The sequence below is a fragment of the Mustela nigripes genome, chromosome 7 (genome assembly GCF_022355385.1).
Source record: "Mustela nigripes isolate SB6536 chromosome 7, MUSNIG.SB6536, whole genome shotgun sequence".
In the NCBI taxonomy this organism is placed as follows: Eukaryota; Metazoa; Chordata; class Mammalia; order Carnivora; family Mustelidae; genus Mustela; species Mustela nigripes.
This window is the reverse complement of record NC_081563.1, coordinates 114,557,333-114,575,890: the sequence shown is the minus strand read 5'-3', so window position 1 is coordinate 114,575,890 and position 18,558 is coordinate 114,557,333. Positions and strand designations below refer to the sequence as shown.

Sequence of the window (18,558 nt, the reverse complement as noted above, 5' to 3'; positions counted from 1 at the left end):
TCCTGCCTGTGTCACAGCCCCTGGGGTGAAAGGCAAGATGGTAAGACGCTGGGCTTGTGGATTTGCTTCCCAGCCCTGACCTGGATGCTGTGTGGCCTCAGGTGGTCTCTTTGCCTCTCTGAGCCTCATTTTCCTCTCTGTTGTGAGCATTGAATGAGGTGATGGGTTCGAAAATAATTTGTACACTAAAAAGGGTGTGCGCATAGGGAGAGGGAGCACATGGTAGGCAGAAGACTCTGGCTCCTGATCACCAAGCAGCCTCCCTTGAAACCTCCTCCAGGAAGCCCACCCTATTCCACTCTAGTTGAAGGGTAGTTGGAAGAAGTTGGTTTTCACCACAGATGGGACGAATATTACCCATAGAGAAGGATGCCTCATTTCAGAGAAAGGAATCCCACCTGGGGAGGGGGGCAGGTGCGTCTTGTTTCTAACAGTCCATCCATTCTCTCCACCTTGGTTCAGACCATCATCTTTTGCCTTCTTTGTGGGTTCCCTATATCCACTACTGCCCCCCTGTAGTCCATTCCCCATGTGGCAACAGCTGGGGTACTTGAAAAACCAGTCCAATCGCATCATTCCCCTTCTCAAAACCTTCCGTCACACTTGAAATAAAGTTCAAGGGTTTCCCTTGCTTGCAGGCCCTAAACCATCCAGCCCTGCTTGTTTTCCCATCTCAAGCCACTGCTTCTTTTGTCGCTGGCATTCCAGCTGCCCTGGAGGTTCCTCGAACCCAGTCTGATGTTCCTGACTCAGGACCTTTGCACTTGCTACTTGCTCTGCTTGGAACGCCCTTCCCCCAACATCCTCCTGCAGCTAGCTCCTTACTGGCTTCCATGTCACCATCTCAGAGCGGCCCCCCGGGTCACCCATCCCATGGGCGCCCCAGCCCTCACCAAACCCCTCTCATCTGTCTTATTGCCCCGTCTGATCTTCTTCATAACATACGCTATCAAACAATCTTACTGATGTACACACTGATTTTCTGTTTTATCACTGCAGTTGTACGAGTGTAGGGACTCGGGTGGCCTTGGTCACTCCTGTCTCCCCAGCATCTGTATGTGTAGTAGGCATTCAATAAATATTTGTTGAATGAATAAAGAGAGAGTGTTTGCCTATGTCTTTCTCCTGACCTTGCAGAGTTTGCTTACTGCCAGGACTCCTGCTGGGCAACTCCTGTCCTCACTGACTCATTTCTGTCCTTCCTCCTCCAGGAAGGCTTCCTTGGTATTTCTTCACCTGGTTGGGCCCCACACAGCACTGACTTCAACTGCCCGAGGCCAGTGTGAACCAGACTTAACAGACAGGTTTACCGTGTGGGAACAGGCGCTCAGGGGTCTATTTTGTGTCTAATTTGCTGACTGCCTATCATGTGCTCAGAGAAGCATGTCCTGGAGGAAATTGGAAGAGCAGATAAGTGTGTCCTGTTCAAGGTGGGGTTGGGGGCAAAAAAACACACAGCTCTAGGGAGAAGAGAAGGCAGCAGACAGTGTGTGAAATCTTATTCAGGATTCCGTAAAGCCACCCCGTTGCCTCTGAGAGCAGGCAAGAAACAGACGGAGCTCATTCCCTGCTTCCTGGGTCTGGTTATCTCTGTGACCCAGGAACCTCCCATCGTCCCCCAGACCTGGGCCAGTGATGGGGTTGGGGGTGGGGGGGACGGGCTCCTCTCTAATGGGTAGAAGGAAGGAGGAAGGGCTTTCATGTCCCCGAGAAGCCAGGAAGCTTCTGGGCCCAGTGTCTGGGTCGCCCTGCTCTCTCCTGGTTTTGGTTCTTATGTCAGCTGGAGTCTCCAGTATCAGGCAGGATTTCTGGTCTGGGCCTTCGTCTCCATGCAGACGGCCAGCTTGGACCTGTCCTTTTGTCTGGCCTCACATCCTGGGTCTGGGCCACTCTCTCTGTCTGCCACTCCAATCAGCCCTTCAATGAGGGGTTAGCCTGTTTATTTTTCTGTTTATCTGTCAATCTGTCAGTCTTGCCCTGAGACCCTGAGTCAGTCCACCTGTCTGTCCCCTGTGCTAGAGGTCATGTTGTTACTCAAATACTAGTCAGACTGACCCTAGGGTCCTGGGTCAGCCTGTCTGTCTGCTCTTTGAGGCTGGGAACATCAGTCTGTCTGTCCATTGGATGTCAGGATAGCTTATCTATCCCTTTGGATACTGGGCCTGGTTTTTCGTCTGTCTGTCTGTCTCTAGAATTCTGGGCATGCCTATTGGTGCGTCTATCTTTCAGTCTCTCGGCTGCTTGGTCTGTCTGGTGGTCTGTTGCTCATCTCGTGGCTTGGCATGACTGCCAGCTCTCCTGCCATCCACCCCTGCCTGCTCCTCCTCTCCCAACTCTGGGTCTCTTTCTGTCTGTCTGCGTCTCTCACATCCTCAGCTCCTCCATCTGTCGGTCTCGGCGTCTCTGAGTGTGTGTTCTCGCCCCTTTCCACTCCCCCTCATGGCTCTGGGCCAAAAACACAGCAGCTTCCAGCGGCTCCCCCACTAGGGCTCCATCCAGGAACCACCTCCCTGCACGGCGAGCTCTCCTGTCTCCCACCCGGGCCAGGCCTGCAGACTCTGGAAGGTGAGCAGGCGGCACAGAGCTGGCAGGGCTGGTAGGAAGGAGCAGAGACCCCACGCGAGCTGAGCCCCTTACTGTTCTTCGGGTCTGTAGGGGGACAGTGTGCAGGTGTGAATAATAATGAAAATAGCTCACATTTACTGAGCACCAGCTGTATGTTAAGCCTTGTCATACAGATTGTCTGTTCCTCCCAGCCAATCTTTGAGGTGGGGCACTATTACCATCCTCACTTTACAGATGAAGAAACAGAGCCAGAAAGAGAGTGGAAGTTGTATAAAGCCCCACAGCAAATTAGCGTCAGACCTAGGACTCAGACTTGGTTCTCCATGGGCCCCTGCCTCGGAGAAGGTGGCTCGGTTCCCCGGAATGTGGGCGGCATGGCTGCCAGGGAAGATCGATGCTGGGCAGGGATGGACCTGAAAGCTTTGCCTGGAATGGCACGGGTTCAGAGAAAACAGGAGGAGAGGTGACCGTAGTCTCTGGAGTCAGGGGACCCAGGCTCAATCCTTCACTGGACTTTCTGCGAAAGTCCAGGTCCTCTGGGGGCCTCAGTCCCCCTCTGCAAAATGAGCCCTAGTAACAGGATTCTTGCCTAGGGAAAGGGATTTCCATAAGACCCCTCACCCCACCTGTCCAGTTCTGGTGGTGGCAAATGTCTTGAACCCAAGTGCTTCCCTCCACCAGGGGGCATCACTCTGGGGCCGGCCACTGAACTCTGAGCCAGGGCGGCCTCCCTCCTCGCTGGTCTCCTTCCTTCCTTGCCCTCCTGGAGCTTAATCTTAACACAGCTGCCTGAGGGATCCTGTAAAATCCTAGATCAGGCCACGCCATGCTTTACGGTACACCGTGACCTTGAGATCCAGGTTTGTCCACCTCTAGGACCTCAACTCCCTCCATCTTTCCCCTCTGAGTCCCCAGCTCTTTCCTGAATGCCCCAGGCCCATTCTGGCCTCTGGGCCTCTGCCTAGAAGGGACTTGAATTCTCATTCTTTTCATCTCACCTCCGTGTCACCTCCTCAGGGAGGCCTTCCTAGATCCATCCCCCCCCTCCACGAAGCACTTCTATCTGCCCCTCTGGCCGCTTTCCGCCCTGTCATCCTGTTTTCTTTTCTTAATTAACACATACGACCCCCCCAAAATGGCCTAATTTCTCGCTTCCGTATTTGTCATCTGTCTCTCCGATGGTGCAGGGACCCTGGTTGTCCTGTTTTCTGCTATACCCCCAGGGCCTGGCATCCAGTTAATGTTCAATATTTATTTGTTTCTTTAATGAGTGAATGTGTGAATGTACTTTATAAACTCTGCTTTGGAAGCTCCCCAAGGAAAGGCGGTCAAGGGCAGAGGGAAAGGACCCAAGCCCAGGGGAGACCTGTGTTCAGATTCCGGAGCATCATTTACTATCTGCGTAGTCTTGAGCAAGCTGCTTCCCACCCTGAGCCCCTCAGCTCAGTGCCCACTTTATGGGGTAGGTATGAAATCAGAAAATAGTGGTATGCATAAAATTTCCAGCCCAGTGGTGGGCGCTCGACCGGTGGGAGGTTCAAGAGGCTGGGAGACTCAGAGAACCCAGCAGGAAGAGGAGGCCTTTTAGTTTCCAGTTTAGTTCCTGGTAGACCTGAGATCTGCTCCCAGGCTGGCTTCCCCAGATGCTCATTGAATCTGTCCCCAGGAGGCAAAGGGTCAGAGAAGTCCCTTTGCGGGGAGTCCTAGGGCAGGGTCTTTTTTGGGGGTCTTTGTCCTTCCCCTGAAAACAACTGCCACTCTTTGGAAGGCCTTCTGAATGTACTTGGCTAAAATCCTCCCTGAAGCCCTGGGAGGTTTTGTGGGCACGATCCCCATTTTCTGGACCGAAAAGAGGAGGGTTATTTGACATCGACTCACCCAGCACTTTTAAAAACCTACCGTATGCCAAGACCTGTGCTAAAATGCTGGTGGACACGACAGTGAGCAAGACAGACCCAGCCCACCTGGTGTGACCCAAGTAGGAGAGCTGGACATTGTTTAAATCAGCGTGTGAACGGGGACAAACACTCCCTGGCTTCCAGACATTCTCCAAACAGGACTCTGGGCTCCAGCACTGAGGAAGACAGGGCCTGGTCCTGCTTGCAGGGGGTGTGGCCGTCAGGGAAAGCTTAGGCAGCAGGTGGGTACTGAGCTGTGATCGGAAGCAGGCACAGGAGTTAACTGGCTGAAGGAGGGAGGAAAGGGAATTTCTGGTGGAGGAACAACATGGGCAAAGGTCCTGAGTGTCCAGGAAGCAGTACATGGTCGGAAGCTGTAGCTTGGAGAAGGGGGTGAGAAAGTGAGGGGGGAAGGGGAACATGGTGAAGCATTTGGCCTTTATCATAAGAGTAATGGGGAGCCACGGAGAGGTTTTAAACAAAGGAACAATGGTACAGCTAGCTCGTACCTCTGTCTTTTAGAGGGAGCATTCTGTGGGCAGCAGAGCGGGGGAGAGGCAAGGGAGGAAGGTGGGTGATGAGTTACAGCTGAGAGTTGAGTATGGCCCCCCACAGAAGGACATGGACTCCAGAAGCAAGCAGCAGGCACTTGGAGATGTGACTCGCCCAAGGTCAACAGCCAGAAGCATCAGAGCTGCATCTCAAATCAGGAATGGTGTCTCCCGCATTTCACCACCAGGTGCAAATCAAGCTGAGTCAGGCCCTGAGGACCCAGATGCAATCTGTGAGTCCTCTGGGACAAACTGGACCCCCTCCCCTTCCTTGCAATGGGGCCCAGAAAGCTCTTGTAGGGAATGGCCTGGAGGCTCCCTTCCCATCTGTCGATCCCTCAATGCTGAGCGCTCCTGTAAGGATGCAAAATGGGACCTTCCTGGGGTTGGCAGCCAAATGAGTCATAAATGTCAGAAAAGAATGTGATTTTACACGTTTGGCTCCTATTTCGTGCAGCGCTGAGAGCCGGGCTGTTTCCCTCCTCCTTAGCAGCCCTCTACGAAGTCACGGCACCTCTTTTTTTTGCTGGGCTAAGGCCAAACATTTCCCTGCCACTAATTTTAGGCTCTGGCTGAAAAGCTGAGACCCTCTCCTCTCCTACCCACTGCCATCAGGTCTTCTTTTCAGTCAGCAGGGAAGCAGGCAGTCCCCCTCCAGCAAAGCCTTTGGGACCAGGTTCCCACCTCTTTTGCCCTTCACTGTATGAATACAGCCAGATCTCTGCCTCTCTCTGGGTCTCACTTTCCCTACCTGTGAAATGGATGCAGAGCAGAGACTAAAGTCCAGTCCCCCATACTCTCGCCCAGGGCTCGTTGCTCCAAATCCTCCTACTTCTCTCTTTTTCTCATATCCCTGGGCAGAGTTGTCCCTGTGTGGCCAGGCATGAGCCAGTGGGGGAAGAGGGCTGGGTCCCGTCTCTTGGTGGCATCTGAAAGTAGTTGGAGACCCAGGAAGGCAAAAAGTACCACTTCTATCTGTCCCTGGCCCGAGAGCCCCTAGAAGGTAGAGAGGCCAAGCTGTTATTATGGGGGTACTCTGAGAAAAGAGAGCTGGGTGTCTTGTCTAGAAAGCAGAGATGCTCTAGCTGATTCCTGCCCTGGGAGAACGTGAGCCCAGTAGATGGAATTTCAATTTTTTAGGAATAGGTGGATATGAGAATATTTGTGCTAAAAAAAAAAAATCCAATTTGGAAATGTTGGCAACTGATTTTTAAAAACACCGTATGAATTTTTATTTATTTTTATTATTTTTTTAAGAGAGGGAGAGGCGATGAGGAAGGGGCAGAGAGGGAGGGAGACAGAAAGAGAGAATCCCAAGCTGCTTCCATGCCCAGCAAAGAGCCTGATTTGGGGCTTGAATTCACAATTCTGAGATCATGACATGAGCTGAAATCAAGAGTTGGATGCTTAACTGACTGAGCCACCCAGGCACCCCTACCATATGAATTTTTAAGAAATTATTAATCTTTTTTTAAGGTGTGATAATGGTATTATGTATTTTAGTTATACTTTTTATAAAAGTCTATATTTTCATTTTTTTAAAAAAGATTTTATTTATATACTTGAGGTGGGTGGGGGGAGGGCATGAGCAGGGGGAAGGGCAGAGGGAGAAGAAGACTCCTTACCAGCAGGGAACCCAAAGCGGGGCTCCATCCTAGGACTCTGGAATCATGACCTGAGCCAAAGGGAGACGCCCAACTGACTGAGCCACCCAGGCACCCAAAAGTCTAACTTTTTAGAAATGTACTGAAATATTTACGGATGCAGTGGCATGATGTCTGAGATTTGTTTCAGAATAACATGGAAGGGAAAAATTGGGGTAGGATCCAGACCTATAGGGTCCAACATCTAAGTGTCCTACTCTAGCCACATACGGCTATTTAAGTTTAAATTAATCAAAATTAAATACAATTTAAAATTCAGCTTCTCAGTCCACTAGGCACCCTTCAAATGCTCAATAGTTATGCATGGCTAGTGGCTGCTGTATTGAACAGTGCAGGCATAGGGCATTTCTATCATGGCAGAAAGTTCTATTGGATGCCACTGGCCTAGATAAAGCAAGGTTGGCCAGGAGTTAATTGCTGAAGCAGGGCCGTAGCACGGGGGGCATCATTATCCTGTTCTCTCTACTTCTGTATATTTAAATTTTTTCCACAATGAAAGGTTTCATTAAGCAGTAGGGACACATGAACACATCCTTGGGCTGGATTTGCCCACAGGCCCACAGGCCAATGATTTGCAACCAGTGGTGTGACAGCTAAGCCTCGTAAATGCCCCAAGTTCGATCCACAGAGTCTTAAAACTGTAAGGGGCTTTGCAGATCATCTAGTTTACCCTCCAAACAGAGGGCAGTAGGCCCTGCTGTCACTTCCCTGCCAAAGTCAGCTGCTCCTGTCTGCACGCGGATGGCCCCGAGGAGTTCACGGCTTTGGGAACAGCCCCCTCTGTTCCTGGACAGCCTGATTGTCTGGATGTCTTGTTCCTATCCAGATTCTGCCTCTCTTGGACACTGGGTTATCATCTGTCTTCACACTATCTCTGGAGCCACAGGAAAAAAGTGTCCTTCCTTGAAAGGCTGTCTGTGGATGAGGGTTAGAGAACGTTCAGACCCCTGAGGCCCCTCCTCCTCCCCCTATTTTGACTAAGTAAGTGAGGTGGGCTGCTACTTGGTCCAATAATAATAATTGATAACAGTAAATATTTCCTGAACATAGATATATGAAAGTCCCGTGCATTTATGTGATCCCAAGACATGTTTACAAGAACTTTAAGAGGCGGGTACTCTCACCATCCCCATTTCACAGATGAGAGTAGTGCTCTGGCTGCTGAGGCAACTTGCCCAGGGTCACACAACGAGGAAATCGTGGAGCCATGAGCCCACCAGCACTCCAAGCTCTCAGCTACCCTGCCCTCACATCTGAGCCCTAGGGAACTCACCCAGTGTTCTTGAGCCCCTGATTGGACTTGGCAGATGGTGCCACTGAATCCCAGGCAGGGAAGTGTCTTGTTCAAGATTCTGATTTCAAACATTCCATTCAGTTTACAAGAACATTTACTGAGCACCTACTGGATCCATCCTGAGCCAGCCATTTACCACACCAGCATCCTCCTGGGAACCTAGCCTCAGGACTGTTCCGACCACATCTTATACAAATATAACTTTGCTGCCCTTAGCCTGCATTTGTCCGCTGCCACTGTGGAAGGCTGCAGATGGAGGCCTGGAAGACCCCAGCAGTGCCCATAATTACGCCGGGGTCCCACACTGCCTTAGCACCCCCACATCAGCCATGGACACAAAACCTGCTTCAACAGACTCACGTTCTAATAATTACTAGGGACCTCGCTGAAGCTGGCCAAGTGCAGGGTCCCCGAAAGCAACAGAGGCTCTGCTCTGGGCCAATCACCATGGGGACCAGGGAAAAGAAAGGACAAAGCCTCACCTTCCCAGAGGCTTGTCATCTGGTAGGAAAACCAGCTAGGTGGGCAGGTGATCACAACAGAATCTGATGGGGACTGTGGGACTGGAGAGGAATGAGTAATTGTGCCCAGAGGGCAAACTCTGAGAGGAAAAACCCAGCATGTTAACAATGGGTACTTTATAATCAAATCAAAATTTTAAAATATCTTTCTGATTTTTTTTCCCCTCTCCAAAGCAATACATGGTTGATTGTGTTATAAGAATACTCTTAACTAGCGGAGGGCAGGGTCGCATGGTGGTCACACATGTGGGTTTGGGAGCCTGACAGCCTCCCTTTAAGCCCAGACTTTGCTACTTACAAACTGGGAAGCTGTTAGCACTTTGTACCGTATTTCCACAACTGTAGTATGGGCCAGTAAGTCTAGCTCACACTAATGGAACACTTATGCTGAGTCCTGGGCAAAGCAGGCTCCTTACATTTATCAATAAGCTTTCATTATGGCTACCCGTCTAGCCATGCGATGTTATCATCCCACCTCACAGATGAGGAAACTGAGAGGGGTTAAGTGATTTGCCCAAGGTCATACAGCTCACACGTGGCAGAGCCAGAGTTTGAGCTCCACAGCCCTCGTTCTTTGTCACCACACCCCCTACTTGACAGAATTGTGGTGAAGAGGAATGATCTCATTGAAGTTTCTAGAAAGGTAACTAAAATTTTCAGTAATATCTGGCTTTCTAAAAGCAGGTGAGTGTATACATGTATTTCTTAATTAATTAAAAACCGAAGGAAATCTTTAAGCAATACAAGAAACATCTAATTAGTAAGTGGAAATCTCCCATAACCCCACCTCTGTGCACCCCCCCCCCCCAAGATTTTGAGGGGAGAGGAGTCTTAGGACCTTTTCTGGGCCACCTGAGGTTTCAACAAGAGCCTACAGTTCCTTAATAAACAGACACGGCAAATAAACAATTTCCACTTTAGATTGAAAGCAACAACTTGGGGCACCTGGGTGGCTCAGTTGGTTAAGTGTCTGCCTTCGGCTTAGGTCATGATCCTGGGGTCCTGCATTGAGCTCTGCATCCCCGCTCAGTGGAGAGTTGGCTTCTCCCTCTGCCCCTCCGCACTGTTTATGCTCTCTCTCTGCTCTGTCTCATTCTCTCAAAAAAATAAATAAATAAATAAATAAAAGCTTAAACAACAACAACTTGCCTGATTGAGGGAGTGGGAGGTGGGGTCTGAAGGGTTGAGGGCAGGATGGGTTTGTTCAGGGAAGGTTTCTGAGCTTGACTTTGAAGGATGCGCAGAATTTCACTGGGAGGAGAATGGGACAGGGTGTTGCTAGAAGGACCACGGGCAGCTGCTCAGAGGCATGAAGGGAAAAACTGTGTGGCTTGCTTTTTAGGGGTTCAGAGCAGTGAGGAGACAAAAGGCCAAGAGGCAACGGGCTCTGACGCCAAGCTAAAGCATCCGGACCTGCTCGAGGGGCAGAGGGGACCCCGGGCTGGCCCTCTGGCTCTGGAGTAATGGCAATGTCCGAGCTGAGCATTTGAAATATCCTTCCGGCTGCAGGTGGAGGCGGGATGGGGTGGGGTGGGGTGGGGGGAACTGGAGGCTGATAGGATTTCCCAGGGGAGGAATTTCAAGACCCTAACAAAGGCAGGGTAGTGAATGGAGAGGCCAGAGTAGATCCCAACCCATCCTCCTTCTCTCCCTAGGGACCTTCGCCCCAGCTGCCTGGGTTCAAAGCCATTTCCTGGCAGCCCTCCATCCTCCCCACAGGGCTTCTCCTGTGTGGTCTTTATAGATCAAACAGGGGACGCTGGGCCCAACTGCCGCCGCTGTGTCTGTTAGGAGCAGCTCTAATGGCCTGTTGCAGCCGGATGGGCAGATAGAAGGGGATGGGGGGCGGGGGAGCACCTCCTGGAGAGGAGTATCCCAAGAGGTGGGTGGCAAGGCTGGCCTGGAAAAACCCTGCAAAGTCAGAACAGGGAGGAACCTTGTGGATAATCCTTGAATTGGGAGGTGGGGGCGCGGGGGCAGGGGGTTGGGAGCTTGTAAAATGTTTCAGCTGTGGTAGTCAAAACAAAATCCTAGAGAGGTAACCCAAATATCAGAAAAGAGAGACTCAGATTTCAGGTTGAAATGATGGTGTGAAGGCCGTGAAAGAGTCTGAAAACCACTGTGAAATCCAACCCCTGACCAGTTTAATAGAGAATAATACAAATAGTAAAAAACAAAACAAAACAAAATTTAAAAAGTAAAGACTGAAGAGATTTGCACACTTCCTGTGTTCCAGGCGCTGTGCTAAGCACTAGGTGTACATTATTTAATGTACATTATTTAATGGGAAAGGTACCATTATTAGAATGTCCATTTTGCAGATGAGAAAACCAAGGCACAGACAAGTTATGCCATTTGCCCCCATCACAGGAAGTGGCAGACACAGGATGTATGTGGCAGATTGCAGAGTGTGAGTTCTTAATCATTAACATTCTGGCCCCAGTGGGGAAAATGACAAAAGAGGGACAGATACTAAGAGGGACAGGCACCTTGTCCGCTGTGCCTGAAACAGACCCAACCCCCACCCCCCACCCCTGCCCCAGTTACTACCCTGGTCCAGCTCCCATCTTCCCTCACCGGGATCATGGAGCAGCCTCCTCCCAGGTCTCCAGACTTATCCTGGCCTCCCACCACTCTGTTTTCTGACAATCAGGGTGCACACTGTAAAACAGAAGTCAAGACCCGCTTCCTTCCCTGCTCAAATTCTCTGGGGCTCCCACTTCATTCGAGTGAAAGGCCTCGTCTTCCCATGGCCTATGGCGCCCTGCACGACCCAGCTCCAGCCAGCCTCTCCACCATCATCCCCTTCACTGTCCCGGACCCTCTGCTTCAGCCACTCGGGCCTTCTCCTTGCTCTTCTCTTTCCCTCTGCCTTGGGCATCCTTCCCTAGGCCTCCACCCAGCTCACCCTCACCTCATTCAGTCCTCTGTCCCTATGCCACCTCCTGGCAGGGGCTTGCCTGGACCACCTTCCCTCAAAGAGCCACAGCCTCCTCCCTGGGACGCTGTAGCCCCCTGAGCTGTTTCATTTCTTCCATAGCACTTATCAGAGGGAAGGCCTTACCATTAGATTTTGTATTATGTTTATAATATATATCATATTTGATTTTATTTGTTTATTGGTTCCCCCATTAGAGTATTGATGGCCACAAGAGCAGAGACTTTGTCTTATTCCCAGCATGTAGCACAGTGCCTGGTATACAGTAGGTGCCCCATATATGTGTGGAATGAATGACTACAGATTAAATGAACAGGTACCTTTGAGGCCCTCTTGCCCTCCTGCCCCCTCCTTGGTCATGTGTGAAGTGAGCAAATCTTCCGCAGCGATGAAAGGGAGTAGTGATGTCACCACTCACCTCCAAGGGTCCTGAATACTTAACAATGGGACCAGCCCTTCTCTAAATCCTCAGCACGCATTATCAGATGAAACTAGAAACAACCCAGAAGGTGGTACTATGATGGGCCCTAGATGATAAAGGGGCAACTCAGGCACTGGGAGATTATATAGCTTGTCACCATCACATACAGGAAGTGAGCTGAAGACATTTGAATCCAGAATCTGGACTCTTAACCATTAAGCCAATAATATAGCTTTCCAGAGAGAAGGCCCAGAAGCTGACTTTCACACCCAGTTGGTCACTAATTCATTTCAGAACTTCTCTTGAGTGCAGGTGTGTGAGCAGGCAGAGGGAGGGAGCGGTGGTGGGCATAGAGGGAGTGTTTAGAGGTAAGGCCTTCCCTCTAAAGTCCGGCCTGCCTGCCTCCCTCCATCCCTCCTTCCGCATTTTGGGTCCGCAGATCCTGACAGCCTCAGAGGAATCCTATGCCAGATCATCTCCCACTAATTGGTTTAGCAAACTATGCTTATCTGGGCAAAGCTTGGGTCCAGTGAGTTCAAGATTAGGGAAAGCAGGATTCATGGTTTACTGCTCTGCTGCCCACAGGGTCAGAGAAGACAGGGTTAGGACTTTAATTGGCTTAACAACCCTGAGTGGCTTAACAACTCCAAGGGTTAGGGCTGGGGAGCCCGGGAGGGATGAAAACACAGGTTGCTGTCCAGCTGTCCAGCTCACTGCCAGCTTCATGTCCCACTGAAGGATCTGTGGTTGATTTTCTCAGGGAGTCATCTTTGTGTGAGTCCATGGCTCAGGGATCCTCCCATGCAGCCAGTGTGGGGGTGACAGAGATAGGAGAGTTGGGAGTTGGGAGTTGGAGAAAGCTGGGTTGGCACCTCCCCTCCCCCCTACTTCCTCAGCTTGGACAAGTTACTTGACTTCTCTGAGCCTCATTTTCCTGTCTTATGGGGTATATCAATTGCCACCAGAGGGGAGGTTTCAGGGTAAGATGAGAGCTAGGGTCTGGAGCACCTCATAAAGGGCCTGTTGAGTATACAGGATCCATGAATTCCTTCCCTTCCTCTGCCTCCTCAGGGCCCCATTTTGTGTTTAAAATAATAATAATGCCCATTCCACAGGGTTGTTTGGGAACAGAATCCAGCCTAATCAGTTGAACCCATGTGCCGTCACAGGTCTGTGTTACCTGCCTCCTCAAAGTACACAGACTTTTGATTCAGCATTGTATAAGCTTCAGGAGTTGCAAGCAATTTTTATAATTCAAAGTATTTTATTCAGAATTGAGGGTGTGGGATCAGAAGGTGGACTGACCAGTCTCCCAGGTTGGATCCTGTAGGGCTCAGACATACCTCTCTTCCCTCATTACTCCAGGTTCTACCACTCAGAACATCTGCACCAAGGCCTGCCAAACAGTGAACATGTTCATTGTGGGAACATTTCACGTGGTAAGCAAACATATGCCAGCATTGCTTAATTTCTAGGAATGCCAGCCCCAGTGACTTCTCTCTATCTCGTCTGGGTTTTCCTCCATTAGCCAGACCCTCAGCCATTTTAGAATCCAGAGCTCTGGGGATAGGGGTCCAGAGGCTTTAGCTCTGATTACCAGTCCCAGTGTCAGAATTCCAGAAAGAGAAGGCTCCTAAGGTCATCAGATCTGATAGTCTCATTTTACATACAGGGAAATTGAGGCCCAGAGATGGGAAGTCTTACCCAAGGTCACCTAGCAAGCTAGTTATAAACCTCGGTGGAGCCACGGGCTTCCTGATCCTTGCTCCCAGTCCAGCATGATCCCCACAATACACTTTCTCCCCATCCTCGCCCACAATGTTCAAATCCCTCCCCCTCCTTTCACATTCTTATCTCAGTGCAGCAGAAGCTCTGACTTCTATCTCCTGGAATCTTGGGCTCTCAGACTCATAATTCTTTGAGCTTGGGGAACACTTTGGTGGCAGAACTGCAGAGTGGATAAATGGAACTTGGGCTTTGAAGACCGAGAGTCCTGAGTCCCAGCTCTTCTACTCCTTAGCTGTGTGACCTTGGGCAAGGATGCCCCCTTTCTGAGCCTCCATTCCCTCAGCTGTTACGTAGGAATGACAATACAACCACATCCCAGGACTATTAGGAGGGACACAGGAGATGAAACGGGTAAAATAATCAACCAACAGGCTTGACACAAAGTGAATGCCTAATAAAATAATTGTTACAGAACTATAAGTTAAGGCTCTCATACTCCTAATGCCTAAGTGAAATGGTCCAGAGGTGATCAAAGGGAATGAAACTGGACAAACTGAAGCAAATATCCCCTGTCTAAGTTGCCACAGGCCTGATATTCCTAGATTCCTTTTTTATTTCCCCAAGAGAAGCTAGAACTCTGGATTTTTGAAATATTATACAAGCCAAACAAGACACTTCTATAAGCCATATTCAACCCCAGGATCATTAGTTTGTCATCCCTGCAAAATCATCTCATCCCAACCCCCTCACTTTACAAATGGGAGAGAGTAGAAATAGCTCTTGTATCTGAGAAGCCTTGGAGCTTGAGGGACCCTCAGCTGTCTTCAGCCACTCTCTTGAGACCTTCACCCCTACCCCCATGGTCATTTTTTGCCCTGTTTAAAGGAAACTCAGTTTATCTTCAAGAAAGAAGTATTTGTTTCTTGTAAGTAGATTCTGAACAAGGGGAGGAGGGGGTTTGAGGTAGCCAGTGAGTTGAGGGGCAGCTGGCCCACTTTAGGCTAAAGGGAAAGGGGGATGAAGTTTGGCTGCCAAGAATAGGAAGTTACCATTTCAGAATCTAAAAATATCTATCACCATCTGTCCACTCGGGCACAGAATGATAAATGCAGATTAGTTCCTGGATGTAGACATGAATATTTTTATGTGTCAAGCTAATAATAATAACACCACCTTGTGTGGATAGAGCTCCACCTCCGTATTCCCCCAGGGCAAGCCAAATGGAATATACACATCATCTTAGCAAGCCATGGATGGGGAAACCAAGGCACAGAGAAACTCAGCAACACAACAAGGGTGACACAGCAAGTGAGCAGCTGGGACAAACCCTGGGAGTCCTGTTTCCAACCCTCAGCCCAGTACTGAATCTTCTGAGTTAGGCAGAATGTGTTAACAAGTAGCAGAATAAATATAACAACAGCAGTAATCACACTTTACATCTCTATAGTGACTTTGACTTTTTCTGTGCTTTCCCCACATCTGTGATCATGATAATCTATTACATTCCTAAAATACATTATAGTCTGCAAGGTTCGCATAGACCTCATCTCACCTGATCATCCCAACAAGTAAGAAAAGGTGATGGTAGACCAGTGACATGAGACAAGGAGGGATTCTCCTTTGTTTCACAGGTGAGGAAACTAAGGCTTGGAGGGAGGTTTATCTAAGATCACATAGTGGGCAAGTTCATTCTCTCAGTGCACAGTAGAGCCTAAGTTACCAGAGCAATTTTGATTCAAGGGGAACCCCAGGTTCAGAATCCCCCCACCGGCCCCCGCCTCCCCCATCTACAATTAGCTCAGCTCAGCAGACAGACTGGAAGTGGGCTGTTTGTACAAAGCCTCAGTTTTGTTTTACTGCCCTGGGATTAAAGGACAGCTAGTGGCCATCTAATCTCAGATTGAAGATCCCAAATCCCCTTGGCCCTGTTGGGGTAGGGGAGAGAGTGGGGGACTCCTAGGAAACAGAAGAAGCCAGACTGCTTCTCAGCAGGGTCTGGCACACCCTTAACCAGAAGTCCAAAAAGTTTGGGCGGGATATTCATTTAGCTGCCTCAAATTCTGTTTCTCCCGGGAGGCTGGGAGTGGACTGCAATCCCAAACTGAGAACCCTTTGCGAGCAAGGAAGGACTTCTGAGTTCTTTCCTAAGCTGAGGCTTGGCACTCAGGCAGAGGAGTGGGCTGGAGGGAGCCCTGGGGCCCTGTTCCAAGCTTCACACATTCCCTTCAGCCCTTCTCATTCACACCCCTGAGGATCACTTTCTCTCTTCTTGTCCCATTCCTTCCTCCCTCAATGGCCAGATCAGAGAGGATGGCACTGGGGTTGGTCAGAGTTTGAGGGCAGAGGTCAGAGAGAAGCTGGCAGAGAAGAAATCAGAGCTGCAATAGGGTGGGGCGGGGCAGAGGTCAGGACGCAAAGGGGGCCTGGAGAGGTCAGAGTAGGGTTGGGGCGACAGGTAGACCCTCGCCACCCCCACTTCTCGAGCTCAGCTCCCTCCACCTGCGCTTCTCCTACCTCCAGACCTGGCCGAGCTGCAGGAGGTGGACGAGGGTCTGCAGCAGCCAGACGCAGAGGCGGCAGCAGCGGCGGCGGTAGGCACTGGCCGAGGAGGGCGCGGGCCCAGGACCCAGCTGGGGGCTGCCTTCTTTGGTCCGGAAGGCGGCGGCGCTGTCCTTGGTGCTGATGGAGGGCCCGCCGGCCCCGCTGTCCTTGGTGCTGACGGCGGGTCCCGGGGCGCCCGCGGGTTCCGAGTAATCGTAGACGAACCAGCGGAAGCTGAGCAGCTGCACAACCAGCGAGGGCAGGAGCACGAATAACAACGTGAGGCCGAAGTAGGTGCGCTGACCCTGCAGGTAGTAGGAGGCCGCCAGCCACAGGTCCGTGGCGCCGTCGGAGAAGAACACGAGCAGCGCGCACAGCACCCAGCAGCAGTCCCGCAGCTCGTAGCGCGGCCCCGAGCCCCCCGCCCCGGTCACTACAGGGCTCCCGGCCGCCACTGCCGCCGCCTCCCCGCGCCCGCCCGCACCACTCCGGGCTCCTCCGGCCGCCCCCTCCGGCCCCGGGCCGGCCGCGGCCGCCGCTCCATCCGACTTCGCGGCCATGTTGGCGGAGCAGGAGGCGGGGAGCGACTTCCGGGCGGCGGAGGGGGTGGGGTGCGGAGTGGGGAGGACCCTGTGCGGGAGGCTCCCGCCTCCTCCTCTACCTCCTCTCCTCTTCTTCCTCCTCCCCTCTACTTCAATTATTCATTCCCCTCGGCGCTGCCCCCGTCCTTCCCCCACCCCGCCAGGGCTGCGGCCGGATGGGGGCAGCTCCCCAGGGAAGGGAGGGGGGAAGGGAGGGGAGAGCATCCCAGGTCACCCTCTCCTTCCTCCCTCAGAGGCGCGGGGCCCCAGCCACACGCTTTCTGCCTCTCACCTCCACCCCACTGCACTTCTTTATTTCCCTTTTCTTCACCGCCCCTCTCTCCAAACTCTTCTCTGCCATTTATCTCCTCTGTTTACCTCCAGTGGCCTAGGTCTGAGGAGGGTAGGGGATAGGGGACTTGGAAGCAAGGCGCTGCCTAGGCTGGCACCTCAGTAACTCTTTATCAATCACTGGATGCTAACTAGCCATTTCCTAGTTTCCAGAGTGTATGCATTTTGTTCCATCCCTTTCTTTGATCTTGAAGAGTCCCTTTTCCTATTGTCTTTTTCTTATTGGTTTGAATGAGAAAATTGCAGCTCTGAGAGCTGCTATCTCTTCCCCCAACTCTCCCCTTTCCTCCCTTGGGGACTGTTTTCTTCTGGCCATAGCCCTAGAAGAGTTTGGCAGGGAAGGAGCAACATCAGAGGGAATACCAGGTAGAGGGAAGAGCAAGTGAAAGGTCTGCAGGCCTAAGATTTAAGGGCATATTTTCAAGGAATTCTGAACCACACAGATCCAGGGAGGTGGGAAGCTGGGAAAGATGGGGCTGGATAGTTCTGAAGGATGAGATCCTAAATGTCCAAAAGATGTACTTTACCCAGGAAGCAATGGGAAACCACTGCAGAATTTGAGCAGGAGACAAATGTGATCAAGTCTGGATTTGGAAAGAAGCCCCTCTGCAGCCAGAGGAGAGAAATGCTCACTAGGAAACAGCTTGAGGGTGGAGAAGCCAGAGAGAGAATATAACAGGAATTTAGGAGAGGAGGTGGGGTTGCTTATACATCCTGGATACCCCAGCTCACCCTTAACCCCTATGCTCAGATTGGATGTGTCAGGGCATTTATTGCACAAACACTCATGTAGCAGTTTCTCTTTGCCTAGGTCCCTGGAGTCATTATGCAATTACTAACTCACTTTATCCTTCCAATTTGTGAAGTAGTTTCTGTTGTTTACCTCCCATTTTACAGATGAAGAAATTGAGTCACAGAGAAATTAATTCATTTGTTTGGAGCCCCACAGTTACTGAGTGCTTGAACCAAATTCAAGCCATCATGTGGCCCTAGAGTAGGCTTTGCTATCTCACAAAGGGAGGAGAGTTTGGTGAGAAGGGGAAGAAGTGAAGGGAGGCTTGAGGACCACCCTGCTTCAGAGTAACTGGGAAGGGAAGATGAAGGGCGACAGCTGCCCTGGGTCAGGAAGGAGCAGCCATCTGTAGTCCTGCAGCCTAGCATCCCTTTCATGTCCAGGGACTGTTTGGGTCCCAGCAATGCTCAGGAGGTTGGAAAACCAGCTGTGGCCCAAGGCTGAAAACAGAGTAGGAAGAGTTAGGGATTAAGGGAGTTTTCTAGGCTGGATTCAAAGCTAATAGTCTCTATCCGCAGGCATGTGTAGACTAGTGGGAGTTTTTGTGGGTTGGGCTGGAGGGGAGTCTGAATCCCAATGTAATTTACTTAGGAAGAGTATCTTTCCCCTTTTTTTTCTGTTCTACAGCCTTAAGCAGGGAGACTCATGGAGTGCAGAGTCGGGGAAGAGGGAAGCTCTGCCCTTGGACTTCCTAACAGCCCTGGGCCAGTTC

The 18,558-nt window shown here is 50.9% G+C and overlaps 1 protein-coding gene across 1 annotated transcript in view; it reads right to left on the bottom strand.

Annotated features, from left to right (window-relative positions):
- XKR7 (XK related 7) overlaps positions 1 to 16,681 on the bottom strand; it is a 28,725-nt gene extending 12,044 nt beyond the window's left edge. Inside the window, exon 1 of the mRNA XM_059406755.1 lies at positions 16,095 to 16,681. Within this exon, the coding sequence (XP_059262738.1) occupies positions 16,095 to 16,681 (587 nt within the window). The remainder of the gene's footprint in view (positions 1 to 16,094) is intronic.
- Between the last annotated feature and the right edge of the window lie 1,877 nt (positions 16,682 to 18,558).